We start from the raw sequence: 14616 nt of genomic DNA on the forward strand, positions 1-14616 counted from the left end.
CATTAATGTCATTTACCTGTTCTAGTCCTTTAACATTATAAAAACACAGGGTTGGTAGCCATTCCAATAAAGGGCTCCTCTCTATTTCTGTTACACCATTCATGAGGGTTCCTTTGTAAAACAGATCATTAGCAATAGCACTGATTGCAGGATGACAACGGTATTGAGTTCTCAATAGAATTGGCTTGTGACCCTAAGAAATTTAAAAGAAGAAAAGTAAGAACACATAACCTTTTTATTCTTCTATGGAAAGAACATTTGTTTTTAAAATTAAAAATATTGCTATATTATGTATGGTCTTAGGAGATGAATTACAAAAAATGTAATTTTTTGTAATGAATTACAAAAAATAAAAATATTTTTTAAATTACTAAAAATATGTTCATATTAAATTAGAAAAATTAGAAAATATAAAAGATGTCAACCTTAGACTTATCTAGTAAGTTTGGCTCCTAACATTATGGTGTTTTTTTTTTGAGATGGAGTCTCGCTCTGTTGCCCGTGCTGGAGTGCAGTGGCACAATCTTGGTTCACTGCAGCCTCCACCTCCTGGGTTCAAGCGATTCTTCTGCCTCAGCCTCCCGAGTAGCTGGGATTACAGGCATCTGCCATCATGCCTGGCTAATTTTTGTTTTTTTGTAGAGACTGGGTTTCCCCATGTTGGCCAAGCTGGTCTTGAACTCAGGTGATCCACCCACCTTGACCTCCCAAAGTGCTGGGATTACAGGTGTGAGCCATCACGCCTGGCCAACATTATGCTTTTATAATATATCTGGAGTTGGTCTAACACTAAATTGAAAGAATCTCTTAAAAAATTAGGTGTCGTAGATATCTCATTAACTTCCCTCATTGAGTAAAAGCCATTTTTCATTCTGAATCTTCAAAGAAGTTACAGATTTTATTAATGCATCATAAAATCCAAGTCCTATCTACTTTAGGGCTATTCAAGCAAAAAGTTCTGTAGTATTGTTAGAATTGAATAGCTACAAGGTACTCTAACAATAATACATGTATAATTCAATGCAGGATTAATGACCACATGGAGAAAGACTCTTCTATGGCAAAAAAAAAAAAAAAAAAAAAAAAAAAAAAAAAATCCTAGTACTCTTTGGGGCATAAATTTGTCTATGTTTATAAGTCTAAGTCAGCAAGCACGTGAAACTGCTGACAAAAGTGTCAAGTATAAAAATGCTGAAAGAAAAACAATGCTCAGGCCGGGCGCAATGGTTCAACGCCTGTAATTCCAGCACTTTGGGAGGTCAAGGCGGGTAGATCACCTGAGGTCAGGAGTTCGAGACCTGCCTGGCAAACATGGTAAAATCCCATCTCTACTAAAAATACAAAAATTAGCTAAGCATGGTGGCAGGCGCCTGTAATCCCAGCTACTCGGGAGGCTGAGGTAGGAGAATCCCTTGAACCCAAGAGGTGGAGGTTGCAGTGAGCTGCTCAAATGTTAGAGAAATGACTAAATTATGGTATATCCACACCACATAATACTTAGTGATCAACATATTTATGACAACAGTAATGATTACAAAGCTAGTAGTAACAAGGGGAGATGATTTACTATTACACAAAGTTTAAAAAGGCAAGATAGAAGTTATATTTATGGTATGGTTTCAACTATGTGTAAATACATATATTTGATATAGGCATATAACCCTAGGATAAAAGATGGAAGGAAAAATACTAAAACATTACAGAGAATTTTCTCTTAAGGGCAGTGAAGTTATTACAGATGTTTTTGTTTTGTTTTTACCTTTTTTCTTTCTTTTCTGAGACAGGGTCTCGCTGTTGCTTAGGCTGGCCTCAAACTCCTGGGGCTCACACGATCCTTCTGCCTCAGCTTCCTGAGTAGCTGGGACTACAGGTGCCTGACACCCCACCCGACTTTATCTATTTTTTTCTTTTCTTTCTTTTTCTTTTTCTTTTCTTTTTTTTTTTTTAAGAGACAGGATCCTGCTCTGCTGCCCAGGCTGGAATACAGTGGTGAGACATAGCTCACTGCAGCCTCGAACTCCTGGACTCAAATGACCCTCTCACCTCAGCCTCCCAAGCAGCTGAGATTATAGATTATAGGCACGAACCATCACACCCAGCTTGCCTTTTCTCGTCTGTAGTTTCTACACTTTCTATAATGAATAGTGATTACTTTTATTTCTTTTACTTTTAATAATTGTGAACTAGGCCGGGCGCGGTGGCTCAAGCCTGTAATCCCAGCACTTTGGGAGGCCGAGACGGGCGGATCACGAGGTCAGGAGATCGAGACCATCCTGGCTAACACGGTGAAACCCCGTCTCTACTAAAAATACAAAAACTAGCCGGGCGAGGTGGCGGGTGCCTGTAGTCCCAGCTACTCGGGAGGCTGAGGCAGGAGAATGGCGTAAACCCGGGAGGCGGAGCTTGCAGTGAGCTGAGATCCGGCCACTGCACTCCAGTCCGGGCGACAGAGCGAGACTCCGCCCCCCCCAAAAAAAAAAAATAAAATAAAATAATTGTGAACTAGTTCAAATATACAGAAAGCAAAGAAATAATATTACATCCATGAACTTACCATCCAGACTTGACATTAGCCACATTAAGTCATTTTTGTTTTGGCTCTCTCTTTTGTTAGATAAAATATGACATGTATAGCTAAAGATCCTCCTTCATTGCTTTCCTCTACCACCTTTCCCAGAAATAACCCCAGTCCTGATTTTGTTTTGTGGACTCGTCATACATGTTTTTATATGTTTACTGTATTAGTATGAATCTATAAATAATATATATTATGTGCTTTTGAAATTCTCATAAATGGCATTTTATTATAATTATCCCTTTGTGCTTTGCTTCTTTCAATATCCATTATGTTTCTGAGAATATCCATATGGATCTAGCTCATTCATAATAACTGTTTTTTATTCTACTCTGTGACTAACTCACTTTTTTGTCCACCCCTTATTTGCGTTTTATAATTCCCCCAAATAAAAACCCACTTCATATTTTAAAAGGCATTGACAATACGTACATGGAAAAGGGCAGAACAGTATGCAGAGTACACTACCATTTGTTAAGATGGGGAGGGAAAAAGCTCTATATTTGCTTACAGGCATAAAATATCACAAGAAAGGTACAAGAAAGGGATGACAGTTTCTTTGAAGGAGAGAAAATGAATGATTGGGGGACAGGAGGAGAAGTCTTCACTATCTCCATGTTTTTTGGGTCCACTTGAGTTCTGAACCATATGACTATATCACCTATTCAAAAATGTTTTAAGAATTTAGATAACTTTTTATTTAAATTTTTTTGGTAGAGGCAGGATCTTACTCTGGTGCCAGAGCTGGTGTCAAACTTGTGGCCTTAAGTGATCCTCCCACCTCAGTCTCCCAAAGTGCTGGGATTTACAGGCCAGAGCCACCATGCCCAGCCCTTTTTTAAGATTTTTTTTTTTTTCCCAGACGGAGTCTCGCTCTCTTGCCTGGGCTGGAGTGCTGTGGCCGGATCTCAGCTCACTGCAAGCTCCGCCTCCCGGGTTCCCGCCATTCTCCTGCCTCAGCCTGCCGAGGAGCTGGGACTACAGGCGCCCGCCACCTCGCCCTGCTAGTTTTTTGTATTTTTTAGTAGAGACGGGGTTTCACCGTGTTAGCCAGGATGGTCTCGATCTCCTGACCTCGTGATCCACCCGTCTCGGCCTCCCAAAGTGCTGGGATTACAGGCTTGTGCCACCGCGCCCGGCCTAGATTTTTTTTTTTTTTTTTTTTAGTTAAGATTTTTTTTACAAAGCCATTGAAAATGTCTGATACAAAAGAGGTTGGACACTGACTTGTCACAGAAGAGGTAGAAAGATTTGCAATTAAATTACAATTAACAGCTCAAGACAACTGAAAGCTTCGTTCTTCACAAAACGAAATAAAATTCAACTCAAAATTCAATGCAACTTGAAATTCAATCTAAGGGGGAACTTCTTAATTAAGAAGGTAGAATAAAGCTGCCTTGTAGAATCCATTCTCCAATATATAAAGGTACAAAAAATACAAAAACAGCAGCAAAGATAATTCAGCAATTATGCAACAAAGAAAGGTTTACAGCCAACCAAATGCCATAAACTTTAAAAAGTACTTGTCATCGAGAAAGAAACAAGATTCTGGGGTGGAAGGGGAAAAAGCAGCACAGTGAGCCAGAATTCATATGATGGCAATGGTTCCTAAGAATAATGAAAAAGGGAAAGTGAACTTGGCAGTTTTTAGTAGAACTGAAGGCTCAAGAACAATGTCCCTTTCCCAGGGATACTCTTGGGCCTCAGCTGTCCTATCACTTTGATGGGACATCACCATAATTCCAGGGTACTGAGAAAACAGAGAATACAATCTGAGAGAGTATCTGACATCCAAGCATGAACATCAGAAAATGAAACAAGAATGGCAACTATACAAACATAGTGTTTATACAGTTGTATAGTTTGTATAGAAACAGTGTTCTCTCTTTCTCTCTCTACCATGTGAGGACACAGCAAGAAGGTAGCATCTACAAGCCAATGACCAATGGAATAGAATAGAAAGTCCAGAAATAAACCCTTGTATATGTGCTCAACTGATTTTTGATGAGGGTTCCAAGACAATTACATGGGAAAAAAGGAGAGTCTTTTCCACACATTGGGAAAACTATATATCCACATGCAAAAGAATGAAATTGGACCCTTATACCATATACAAAAATTAACTCAAAATGGATCAAAGACCTCAACATAAGAGCTAAAATTATAAAATTCTTAGAAGAAAATATTGGGGAAAATTTTCATGACATTGGATTTGGCAACAATTTCATAGATATAACACTAAAAGCACAAGCAACAGAATTAAAAAATAGGTAAATTGAACTTCATCAAAACTAAGAACTCTTGTGCATCAAAAAACACTATTAAGAAAGTGAAAAGACAACCAACAAAATGGAAAAAAAATTGCAAATCATATATTTGAAAAGAGACTAATTTCTAGAATATATATATATAAAAAAAACCTTCTATAACGCAACAACAAAAAAACCAAACAACCCAATTAAAAAATAGGCAAAGGACTTGAATAGGCATTTCTTCAAAGAGGATATAAAAATGGCCAATAAGCTCATGAAAAGATGCTCAAGATCATTAGTCTTTAGGGAAACCACAATAAGATACCCCTTCACATCCATTAGGATGGCTATGATACTCAAAAACCAACAAGAAGTGTTGGTGAGAATGTAGATAAATCAGAACCCTTGTGCAACTGCTGTTGGGAGAGTAAAATGATGCAGCTACTATAGAAAAAAGTTTGGTGGTTCCTCAAAAATTTAAACATACAATTATCATATGACCCAACAATTATACTTCTGGGTATGCACTGAACTGAAAGCAGGGATTTGAACAAGAGATTATTCACAAGAGCCAAAAGGTGAAAACAACCCAACTATCTATCAACAGAAATGTAGTACATACATGCAATGGAATATTATTTAGCCTTATAAAGGAATTAAATTCTGATACATGCTACAACAAGGATGAACTCTACATTATGCTAAGTAAATCAGACAGATGTAAAATGACAAATATTGTATGACTCTACTCAAACGAGGCACCTAGAATAGGCAAATTCATAGAGCTAGAAAATAGAACAGAGGTTACTAGGGGCTGAGGGAAGAGGAAATGGGAAATTATTGCTTAATGGTTCAAAGTTTCTGTTTGGGACAATGAAAAAATTCTGGAAATGGACAAGTGATGGTTGTATAACATTATGAATGTACTCCAAAGTAATAATAATATAGTACCGATACATGCTACAACATGAAAGAACCTCAAAAAATGAAAGAAGAGAGACACAAAATGTCACATATTGTATGATTCCATTTATATAAAATATCCAGAATAAATAAATCCATACAGAGAGAAAGCAGGCTGGTGTCTTCCAGAAGCTGTAGGGAAGAAGAAATGGGCAGTTAACTGCTAAATGGGTATGGATTTTATTTTGAAGTGATGAAAACATTTTTAAACCAGACAGAGGTAGTGGTTACACAAGAAACTGTGAATGTACTAAATGTTACTAAACTGTTCACTTTAAAATAGTTTCTGCTATATAAACTGCATGCTGTAAAGAAAAAAAAATTTTTTTTAAAGAAATTCAAAAAACGGTTTTATGTTAGATGAATGCAATGGTTTGAATGTGTCCCTCAAATTTCCTGTGTTGGAAACTTCATCCCCATGCAACAGTGTTGAGAGGTGGGACTTTCAAAAGGTGATTAGGCCATGAGGATTCTTTGTAATCCTCACAGATTAATGCCATTATCACATGAGTGGATACCTCATAAAAAGATGGATTTGTGAATGGATTAATGCCATTCCTGGTATATGTGTGTGGGTTAATGGATTAATGCCATTATCACATGAGTGGCTTCCTCATAAAAGGATGAGTTTGGCCTCTCCCACTCTCTTGCTCTTCTGCCCTCCACTACAGGATGACAATGAAGCAAGAAGGTCCCTGCCAAATGCAGGTCCCTAGGTCTTAGACATCTCAGCCTTCGGAACTATAATAAATAAATCTCTGTTCTTCATTCATTACCCAGTCTCAGGTTGTTCTGTTATACCAGCACAAAATAGACTAAGATAGTAAATTCCACCCCAATTAAAAAATGTTAATTACTAATTTAAAAATTATTTACAATGTGAAGTAGTGCTCCATGTAGATAATAGAGACATTATAGGTTTTTTTGGTTTTAGAGCAAAAGCTATATACTCCTACCCACTACTCAAGTAAATAGGGAAAAATTTCTTTTTATAAAAGGTACTGGCCGGGCGCGGTGGCTCAAGCCTGTAATCCCAGCACTTTGGGAGGCTGAGGCGGGCGGATCACGAGGTCAGGAGATCGAGACCATCCTGGCTAACACGGTGAAACCCTGTCTCTACTAAAAAATACAAAAAAAAAACCCAGCCGGGCGAGGCGGTGGGCGCCTGTGGTCCCAGCGAGGCTGAGGCAGAAGAATGGCATAAACCCGGGAGGCAGAGCTTGCAGTGAGCCGAGATCACGCCACTGCACTCCAGCCTGGGTGACAGAGTGAGACTCTGTCTCAAAAAAAAAAAAGGTACTTAAATTACAGGGTTCCACTTGTATTTAAGATTAATATTTTCCAGACAACTCCAATTATACATTATTTTAAGGCAGGACTAAGTCTTCTAATATTTTCATTCTCTATCAACACACACACACAATGCAGAATCAATAAATGATAATTCTGTAAGAATTTAGCAGTATGTACCATTAAGCAAAGTCGATCAAAAAGAGTTTGTTCTAATCCATTTTCATGAGCTGCATCAGAACCCTGAATAGTAGGAGGTAGCTGTTTGGGATCTCCAACAAGAATCAGCTTTTCACACTCAAACCTAAAACAGAATTTCAAAAATTAATCTAAGCAATTAAAAAGACTGCATTAACATCATTTATTACACTGTTTGCCAAAATTGCACTTCGAAATATTCAAATGCCATGAAATATCCTGAGTACTAATAAAGTTTAGTAGTGCTATTAAGCGCATTAAAGCCTTTGAAAAGTTACGCAATAAAGAATCCTTTATATAATTTAGTTACCCTCCCCACACATAAAAGCTAGTAGGTGCCCCTTGCCTCTGCATGGAATTAATATTTCATTATCTGGGAAATGCTGGTTTTTAGAATCCATAAACTCTTAAAATTAAAGTCTTTCTCAGGAGTCATTTAGCTTAAACCGTTGTCTTAGAAATTAAGTAAATTGGGTTCTCAGGGGCTAAATGTTTTCCTAAATAGGAGTAGGATATAGTGGGGAAAAATGAAAGTTTTATAAACAAACCTATATCTAAATCTCAACTCCATTATATTTTAGATACCCAGCAGATTATTTAATCCTTTCATGCTTCAGTATTATTATTTTTTCTTTTTTCTTTTCTTTTTTTTTGAGATAGGGTTTCACTCTGTGTCACCCAGGCTAGACTGCAGTCGTGCGATCCCTGCTCACTGCAGCCTTGACCTCCTGGGCTCAAGCAGTCCTCCCACCTCAGCCTCCCAAGTTGTTGTGACTTTAGGCACACACTACCATGCCCAGCTAATTCTGTATTTTCTGTAGAAACGGGGATTTGCCATGTTGCCCAAGCTGGTCTCAAACTCCTAGACTCAAGCAATCCAGCCGCCTCAGCCTCATAAAGTGCTAGGATTATAGGTGTTACCCCTAGGAAAAGAATATTTTAGGTTACCTTGCAATGGGAAGGAGAGAGGCCGGTTCGGTTATCTGACTACACTCATCCAACACAACTACAGGAAATTTAAGATCATTCATGCATGGGAATGGGCAGGCTGCACAGGTAACTCCAACTACTCGAACCTTTATTACAACAAAAATGTTATTAATTAACAACTATTAAAAGAAAATAAGAGAATGTATTTACCAAAGAACTTGTAGGCTAAAATTAGAGAGTGAGCTAGTCCTAATTTAATTCCTAGCCATCAGAAATCTTAGATCATCATATCTCCATATTTTTATTATTCCTACATACAAAATGGAAATCAACAAATGTAGGTTACTTAAGCCACAAGCCCATTAACAAGAACAAATAAAAGACATATTTTGATATTCAGAAGGAAAGTATCACAATATCAAGCATTTGTAAAATATCAAGGATGACGCCCATATTTTATTGTCTAGATGAGGTTAGACAACATACATTATATCAACACAGGCCAAAGTTCTTCACAAAAAACATTGAATATGTTAAAGAAATATTCTTTGCTTAACCTTCAGGCACATTAGTTTTATTTATTTAAAAATGTAAAGATGACTAATTTTAAACAACAGTAAATAAAATGTACTCGTAGCCTGTGAATATATTTGAATCTTGTAAGTTACACATTACAGCAACATGCCATTACTCTGAAGGCAAAAAGCTTCATAAAAGCTGATTTTTAATCTCTAAAATTAAGTGTAAACAATAGGGAAATCTATGAATTTTCTAATTCAATGTAGTCATTGACCTAGTAGCCCGCTATCTGTACACATATGTGTACATACACATATACACACGTATGTTTGTGTTCATATACATCTGTGTGTATAAACACAAACATATATACATACATGTACCTATACATATACAGTCATGTGCCACATAACAATGTGATGTTTCGGTCAATGATGGACCAGATATATGATGATGGTCTCATAAAATTATAATGGAACTGAAAAATTCCCAGCCCCTAGTGACATCACAACCCTCACAGCACAATGCATTATGCATGTGTTTGTGGTGATCCTGGTGTAAACAAACCTACTGTACTGCCAGTCACATAAAATTATAGCACATACAGTTATGTACAGTTCATAATACTTGATAATAAATGACTATTTTAGTGGTTTATACATTTACTATAGCACACTTTTATTATTATTTTAGAATGTACTCCTACTTATTTAAAAAAAAAAAAAAGTTGTTTATAAAACAGTTTCAGGGACGTCCTTCAGGAGGTATCCAGAAGGTATTGTTATCATAAGCCCTGACAGCCCCATGTGTCCTACTGCCCCTAAAAACTTTCTAGTGGGACAAGATGTAGAGGGGGAAGACAGTGATATTGATGATCCTGACCCTGGGTAGGCCTAGAATAATGTGTGTGTTTGTATCTTAGTTTTAAACAATAAAAGAAAAAAACAGTTTTAAAGATAAAAGAAGAAAAATTTTAAATAAGGCTTATGGAATATTTTTGTATATACAAAATGTTTGTGTTTCAAGCTGCGTTATTACAAAAGAATCAAACAGTTTTTAAAAATTTTAAACTTTATATAAAGTAAAAATGTTATAATAAGCTAATTTATTACTGAAGAAAGAAAAAATTTTTAAATAAATTTGGGGTAGCCTAACTGTACAGTGTTTACAAAGTCCACAGTAGGCCAGGCGCGGTTGCTCACACCTGTAATCCCAGCACTTTGGGAGGCTGAAGCAGGTGGATCGCTGAAGGTCAGGGGTTTGAGACCAGCCTGGCCAACGTGGTGAAACCCCATCTCTAATAAAAATGCAAAAATTAGCCAGGCATGGTGGCAGGTGTCTGTAATCCCAGCTACTCGGGAGGCTGAGGCAGAAGAATCGCTTGAACCCGGGAAGCGGAGGTTGCAGTGAGTTGAGATTGCAGACTGCACTCCAGCCTGGACAGAGCAAGATTCTGTCTCAAAAAAATTAAAACTTTTTTTTAAGTCTACAGTAGTGTACAGCAATGTCCTAGGCCTCCACATTCACTCACCACTCACTCACTGACTCAACCACAGTGACTTCCAGTCCTGCAAGCTCCATTCATGGTAATTTAACTATAAAGTTAACTATTAAAAAGCTATAATATACATAGTTTTCTGAGGACTTCTAGAACCAAAACTTTGTGGTTATTATTTCCAATTTCTCCTTCCCTCCCTCCCTACATAGGTGTACCATTTTAAATCTTTTATACCATATTTTTACAGTACATTTTCTGTTTAGATACCGAAATACCATCGTGCTACAATTAATTGCCTACAGTATTCAGTACAGTAACATGCTGTACAGATTTGTAGCTGAGGAGCAACAGGCTATACCATGTGGCCTAGGTGTGTAGTAGGCTATACCATCTAGGTTTGTGTAAGTACACTATGACGTTCACACAATGACAAAACTGTAAAACAATACATTTCTCAGAATGTAATTCCATTGTTAAATGATATATGATTGTACTTATTCTCTTCTAACAATCTGAAGATCTATAAAATTATACTTCTTGATAGCAAGGGCAGTTCATACCAACTGACCATATCTTTTTTCAACAAACTGACAAAAAATATACTTTACAAATTAAATATTGCCTCCACAGATCCTACAAAACAAGAAAACATTACAACCGCCTTATTTTCTTTAATAATAAATAATATTTACCACACACAATAGCCCTGTATCAGTTAGGTTTTCTTCTTTTGTTAAAAACAAAAACAAAAATCTTAAAGCCATATTTATATCAGAAATTCCACAGTATTTAAACGTTCAGTTCTTTAAAAATGATCAAGCTTCAGTGTCACTCTGAAATATTATTCATTTTATTTAATTTCTGGCAGCTATATCTACAAAACAATCTTAGAATGAGAACTCTAAAGTTCTGTGTCAGGAAGTTTTTAAATTTAAAGAAATATCTAATATAAAAACCTAAAGTATTAAGTTTTCTTTAAAAAATTATATTATCTTTTAATTTATTATTATGTTGCTGAGATTCTAACAGCAGAAAAGATTTTGTTACTGACCTAGCAAGTATTAATTAACTATGAAGCATTTTTAAAAATTAGTTTTATTGTGAAGACATGTCACTTTAGAAATGAGTCAGGTCTTCCGGGTGTGGTGGCTCATGCCTATAATCCCAGCACTTTGGGAGGCGGAGGTGGGAGGATCACTTAAGGTCAGGAGTTTGAGACCAGCCTGGACAACATTGTGAAACCCCGTCTCTACTAAAAATACAAAAATTAGCCGGGTGTCATGGCATGTGCCTGTAGTCCCAGCTACTCAGGATGCTGAGGCAGGAGAATTGCTTGAACCCAGGAGGTGGAGGTTGCAGTGAGCTGAGACTGCGCCACTGTACTCCAGCCTGGGTGACAGAGTGACTCCGGCTCAAAAAAAAAAAAAAGGTGTCAGGTCTGAATGCCTGACTGGACCTTAGAAATATGTCAGAGAAAACATCTAAAAAAAATTCCTCTAAAATAGTTTTCATTTGTAAATAGGTGATATCAATGAGCAATAGATCATGGTAACTCAGCTTTCATTCAGAAAATCATCCAAGAAATCGTTAACAACAATACATTATTCTTATGTATCATTGTTACGTTGGGTGAGTAAAATGGTAAGTAGTTTAAATAAATGACTAATTTGTATTAATTCAACACAGCCAAACTAAGCCTTTCTGGATTTGGTTAAGAGAGTACAGAGTTAACTCTATAATTCAAATAACAGAAAATTAGTCTGAAGTTTTCTGAGGACTTCCAGAACCAAAACTTGTTACAGATTAGTTATTATTTCCAGTTTCTCCTTCCTGCTTTAGGATATTAGTATTACATATCTACACCCTTTGCCATGTTACTTGGCAGTGCTTCCCACCAGAGAAGTAGGGGAGTATATTTCCTTGCCTCACTGATGTTAGACTTGGCCATGTGACCTGTTACAGCAAATGGAATGTCAGCAGACATAATATGAACTGAAGCCTTAAATGTGTTTCTGTGATCTGTCCTGCCCTCTTGCACTTCTGCCATCTGTTAGAAGATCATGCCATAGCAACTGCTCTCAGAATGAGAGACTTGATCCGTAGCCTCAGGCCAAGCGACGCCACTTGACCTGTGGAGCCATAAGCTGTTGTCTTAATGTACTGAGACTGAGTTTGTCAACCCTCATTATTTCAGCAATAGCTGATTAATACAGGGTCCCAAGTAGACTGATTTTCTCAACTCTCTAGCAGAAAGTTGCCAATGTGCAAGTGGCCCAAGAAGCCAACAACTTTCTTTTACTCCATCCCCATTGCTTTTCCCCATGCTTTCCTTTCATATGAGGAAGCTGCTGATTGATTTCTCTCTTCCAACAGCTGATGCCCAGGCTTCCCTGGATCAAAACTTGATAAAGAAGATGGTGCTACCTGTTACAGCCTGGAATCTTGTGTGCTTAGTCTTGGCTCCCAATACCTGGAAGCTAGTATCTGAGCCTCCTGGATTTTTGGATATATACAAACACTAAAGGTCTTGGCTTTCTTGGAGAGCATCAACGACAAATTTCATTTGGATATTTTGCTCAGGGTCAGACCCTCTCCATTACTGTTTCTCCTAGAATACAACCAATTTCATTTAACTTGCAAAGAATCTATTCCCACCTCTATACTTTCCTCTTCAAGCCTATAAAAAGAAAGTAAACAGAGAGAAGGAGAAAGGATGACTCAGTCATGGTGAGTTGGATCTATTCACGAATTTGAAGAATGCTTTGAAGCAAACATAAAACATACACTGGGTAGACTATATCCAAGGATCCACATGCATGCACCTCAGTGGAATCTAAACTATCATGGCAGTTTGTTTTATTTAAAGGAAATATTATTTCATCAACAGAAATAAGAGAATCTGAATGGTATACATAAATCAAGAAACAAATTGAAGCTACTTCTTACCTGCTTCAGCAGGGTTCTATTTGTCCCCAGTTTATGCTGCTCAATGCTTTTTCTCACATAGACTCTTTCCGTAGGAGTCAGGTCTTCTTTCATTAGTGTATGTAGTTCTTTTAACTGTTCACTTTCATTTCCTGAGCCAGCATGCAGGCTAAAGAATTATATTAAAAACACTCCTCTTTATTTCATTTTTTGTAACATCACAGTAAAGCAAAATACGAATTTTCTAAGTTAACCAAGAAAAGGTAAGTCTTTCTCCATTCTTCAAAAATCAAATTTAAGGTAAGAGTGATATAAAAGTACCATACTTCCCTCTGACCATTCTGTGACTTCTGGAATTTTGCATTCTTACCTGTAAGGTAAAATTGGTTTGGCAATCTTCCTAACACTCCCAACTCTGATAAAGTTTTCAAATCCAAGACTGAGAAGCCTTTAAATAAGAAAACAATATAGATTCTGATTATTTAGGAAACAGAATACAAAATAAAGTTTTATATAATAACTGTGTTATTACATAATTTTGTGTAACAGTATATTTTAGTTATACAATTTAATGTGAAATACCTAAACTCAAACAACGTAAATGCAGTGTAGTTGGTTTTTTAAATATAATGCATTTTCCAGAGAATTTTAAAATATGCATTATTCCATCTTGAAGGCTCATTAAATGTTCATAAAAAGCCAATGTTAATATTTATCACAAATAAAATTGCCTCTAAAGACACAATATAGAAAGCAATAGCTACCATATACTTAGCACCAAGATTTGTTAGGAAGAGCCTCTTTACGTATGTTACATTGCTTAACACTCACTACAGCTCTAGATTATATCTCCTCTTAGAGATGAGGACACAAGCTCAGAGGTGAGGTATCATGATTCAAATCCAGGCAACTCTGTCTACATCCAAAGGTTATGACTGTTCCTCTACATACATTACCCCTTAGTTAGGGCTTTGTGAGGAATGACCCCTCACCTACACTTCCCTTTTATATATCTTACAGCTCTAGCACTATGCTGGGAACACAGCTGGAACTCAGTGAATACTCAACTCTCTAAAACTTCTTCTACCACCTCAAAATGGGAACGTAAAGAGCTGGAGAACTAAACTATAGATCTCTAAAAACAATTTTCCAATATAATTATGAAACAAATTAGTATCAATATATGAACAGATTTCAATTTTCACATTTTTCATAGTCTTCACCTTGAAGAATAATAGCAACTTAACGGGCTGAAATACTAGCTTACGATTTTTTTTCCAATGCAAGTTTGGTTAAATCTATAATAACAAAAGGTGCAGTCTCCTCAAAGTACTATTCACCCCATGCTCTTTCATTTCTTCTCAAGAAACTGTTCTATCCATTACAATAGGAAAACAAGGTCTGTTCAAGCACACAATGAAAAGGTTATTTCAGGGTGAAGAAATGTATGAAACCAGACTATAAGC

The 14616-nt window shown here is 36.8% G+C and overlaps 1 protein-coding gene and 1 long non-coding RNA gene across 2 annotated transcripts in view; one reads left to right on the forward strand and one right to left on the reverse strand.

The window, feature by feature from the left end:
* Nucleotides 1-6555, forward strand: part of LOC115893786 — a 33973-nt gene extending 27418 nt beyond the window's left edge. Inside the window, exon 4 of the long non-coding RNA XR_004053844.1 lies at nt 6462-6555. This is a non-coding gene — a long non-coding RNA (uncharacterized LOC115893786). The remainder of the gene's footprint in view (nt 1-6461) is intronic.
* Nucleotides 1-14616, reverse strand: part of ZGRF1 (zinc finger GRF-type containing 1) — an 81992-nt gene that overhangs the window by 1651 nt on the left and 65725 nt on the right. Inside the window, exons 22-26 of the mRNA XM_030919037.1 lie at nt 13521-13598; nt 13172-13319; nt 8227-8354; nt 7261-7384; nt 17-193 (exon numbers count right to left, since the gene is read on the reverse strand). Of these exons, the coding sequence (XP_030774897.1) occupies nt 17-193; nt 7261-7384; nt 8227-8354; nt 13172-13319; nt 13521-13598 (655 nt within the window). The remainder of the gene's footprint in view (nt 1-16; nt 194-7260; nt 7385-8226; nt 8355-13171; nt 13320-13520; nt 13599-14616) is intronic.

This window comes from Rhinopithecus roxellana, chromosome 2, assembly GCF_007565055.1.
Source record: "Rhinopithecus roxellana isolate Shanxi Qingling chromosome 2, ASM756505v1, whole genome shotgun sequence".
Taxonomy (NCBI): domain Eukaryota; kingdom Metazoa; phylum Chordata; class Mammalia; order Primates; family Cercopithecidae; genus Rhinopithecus; species Rhinopithecus roxellana.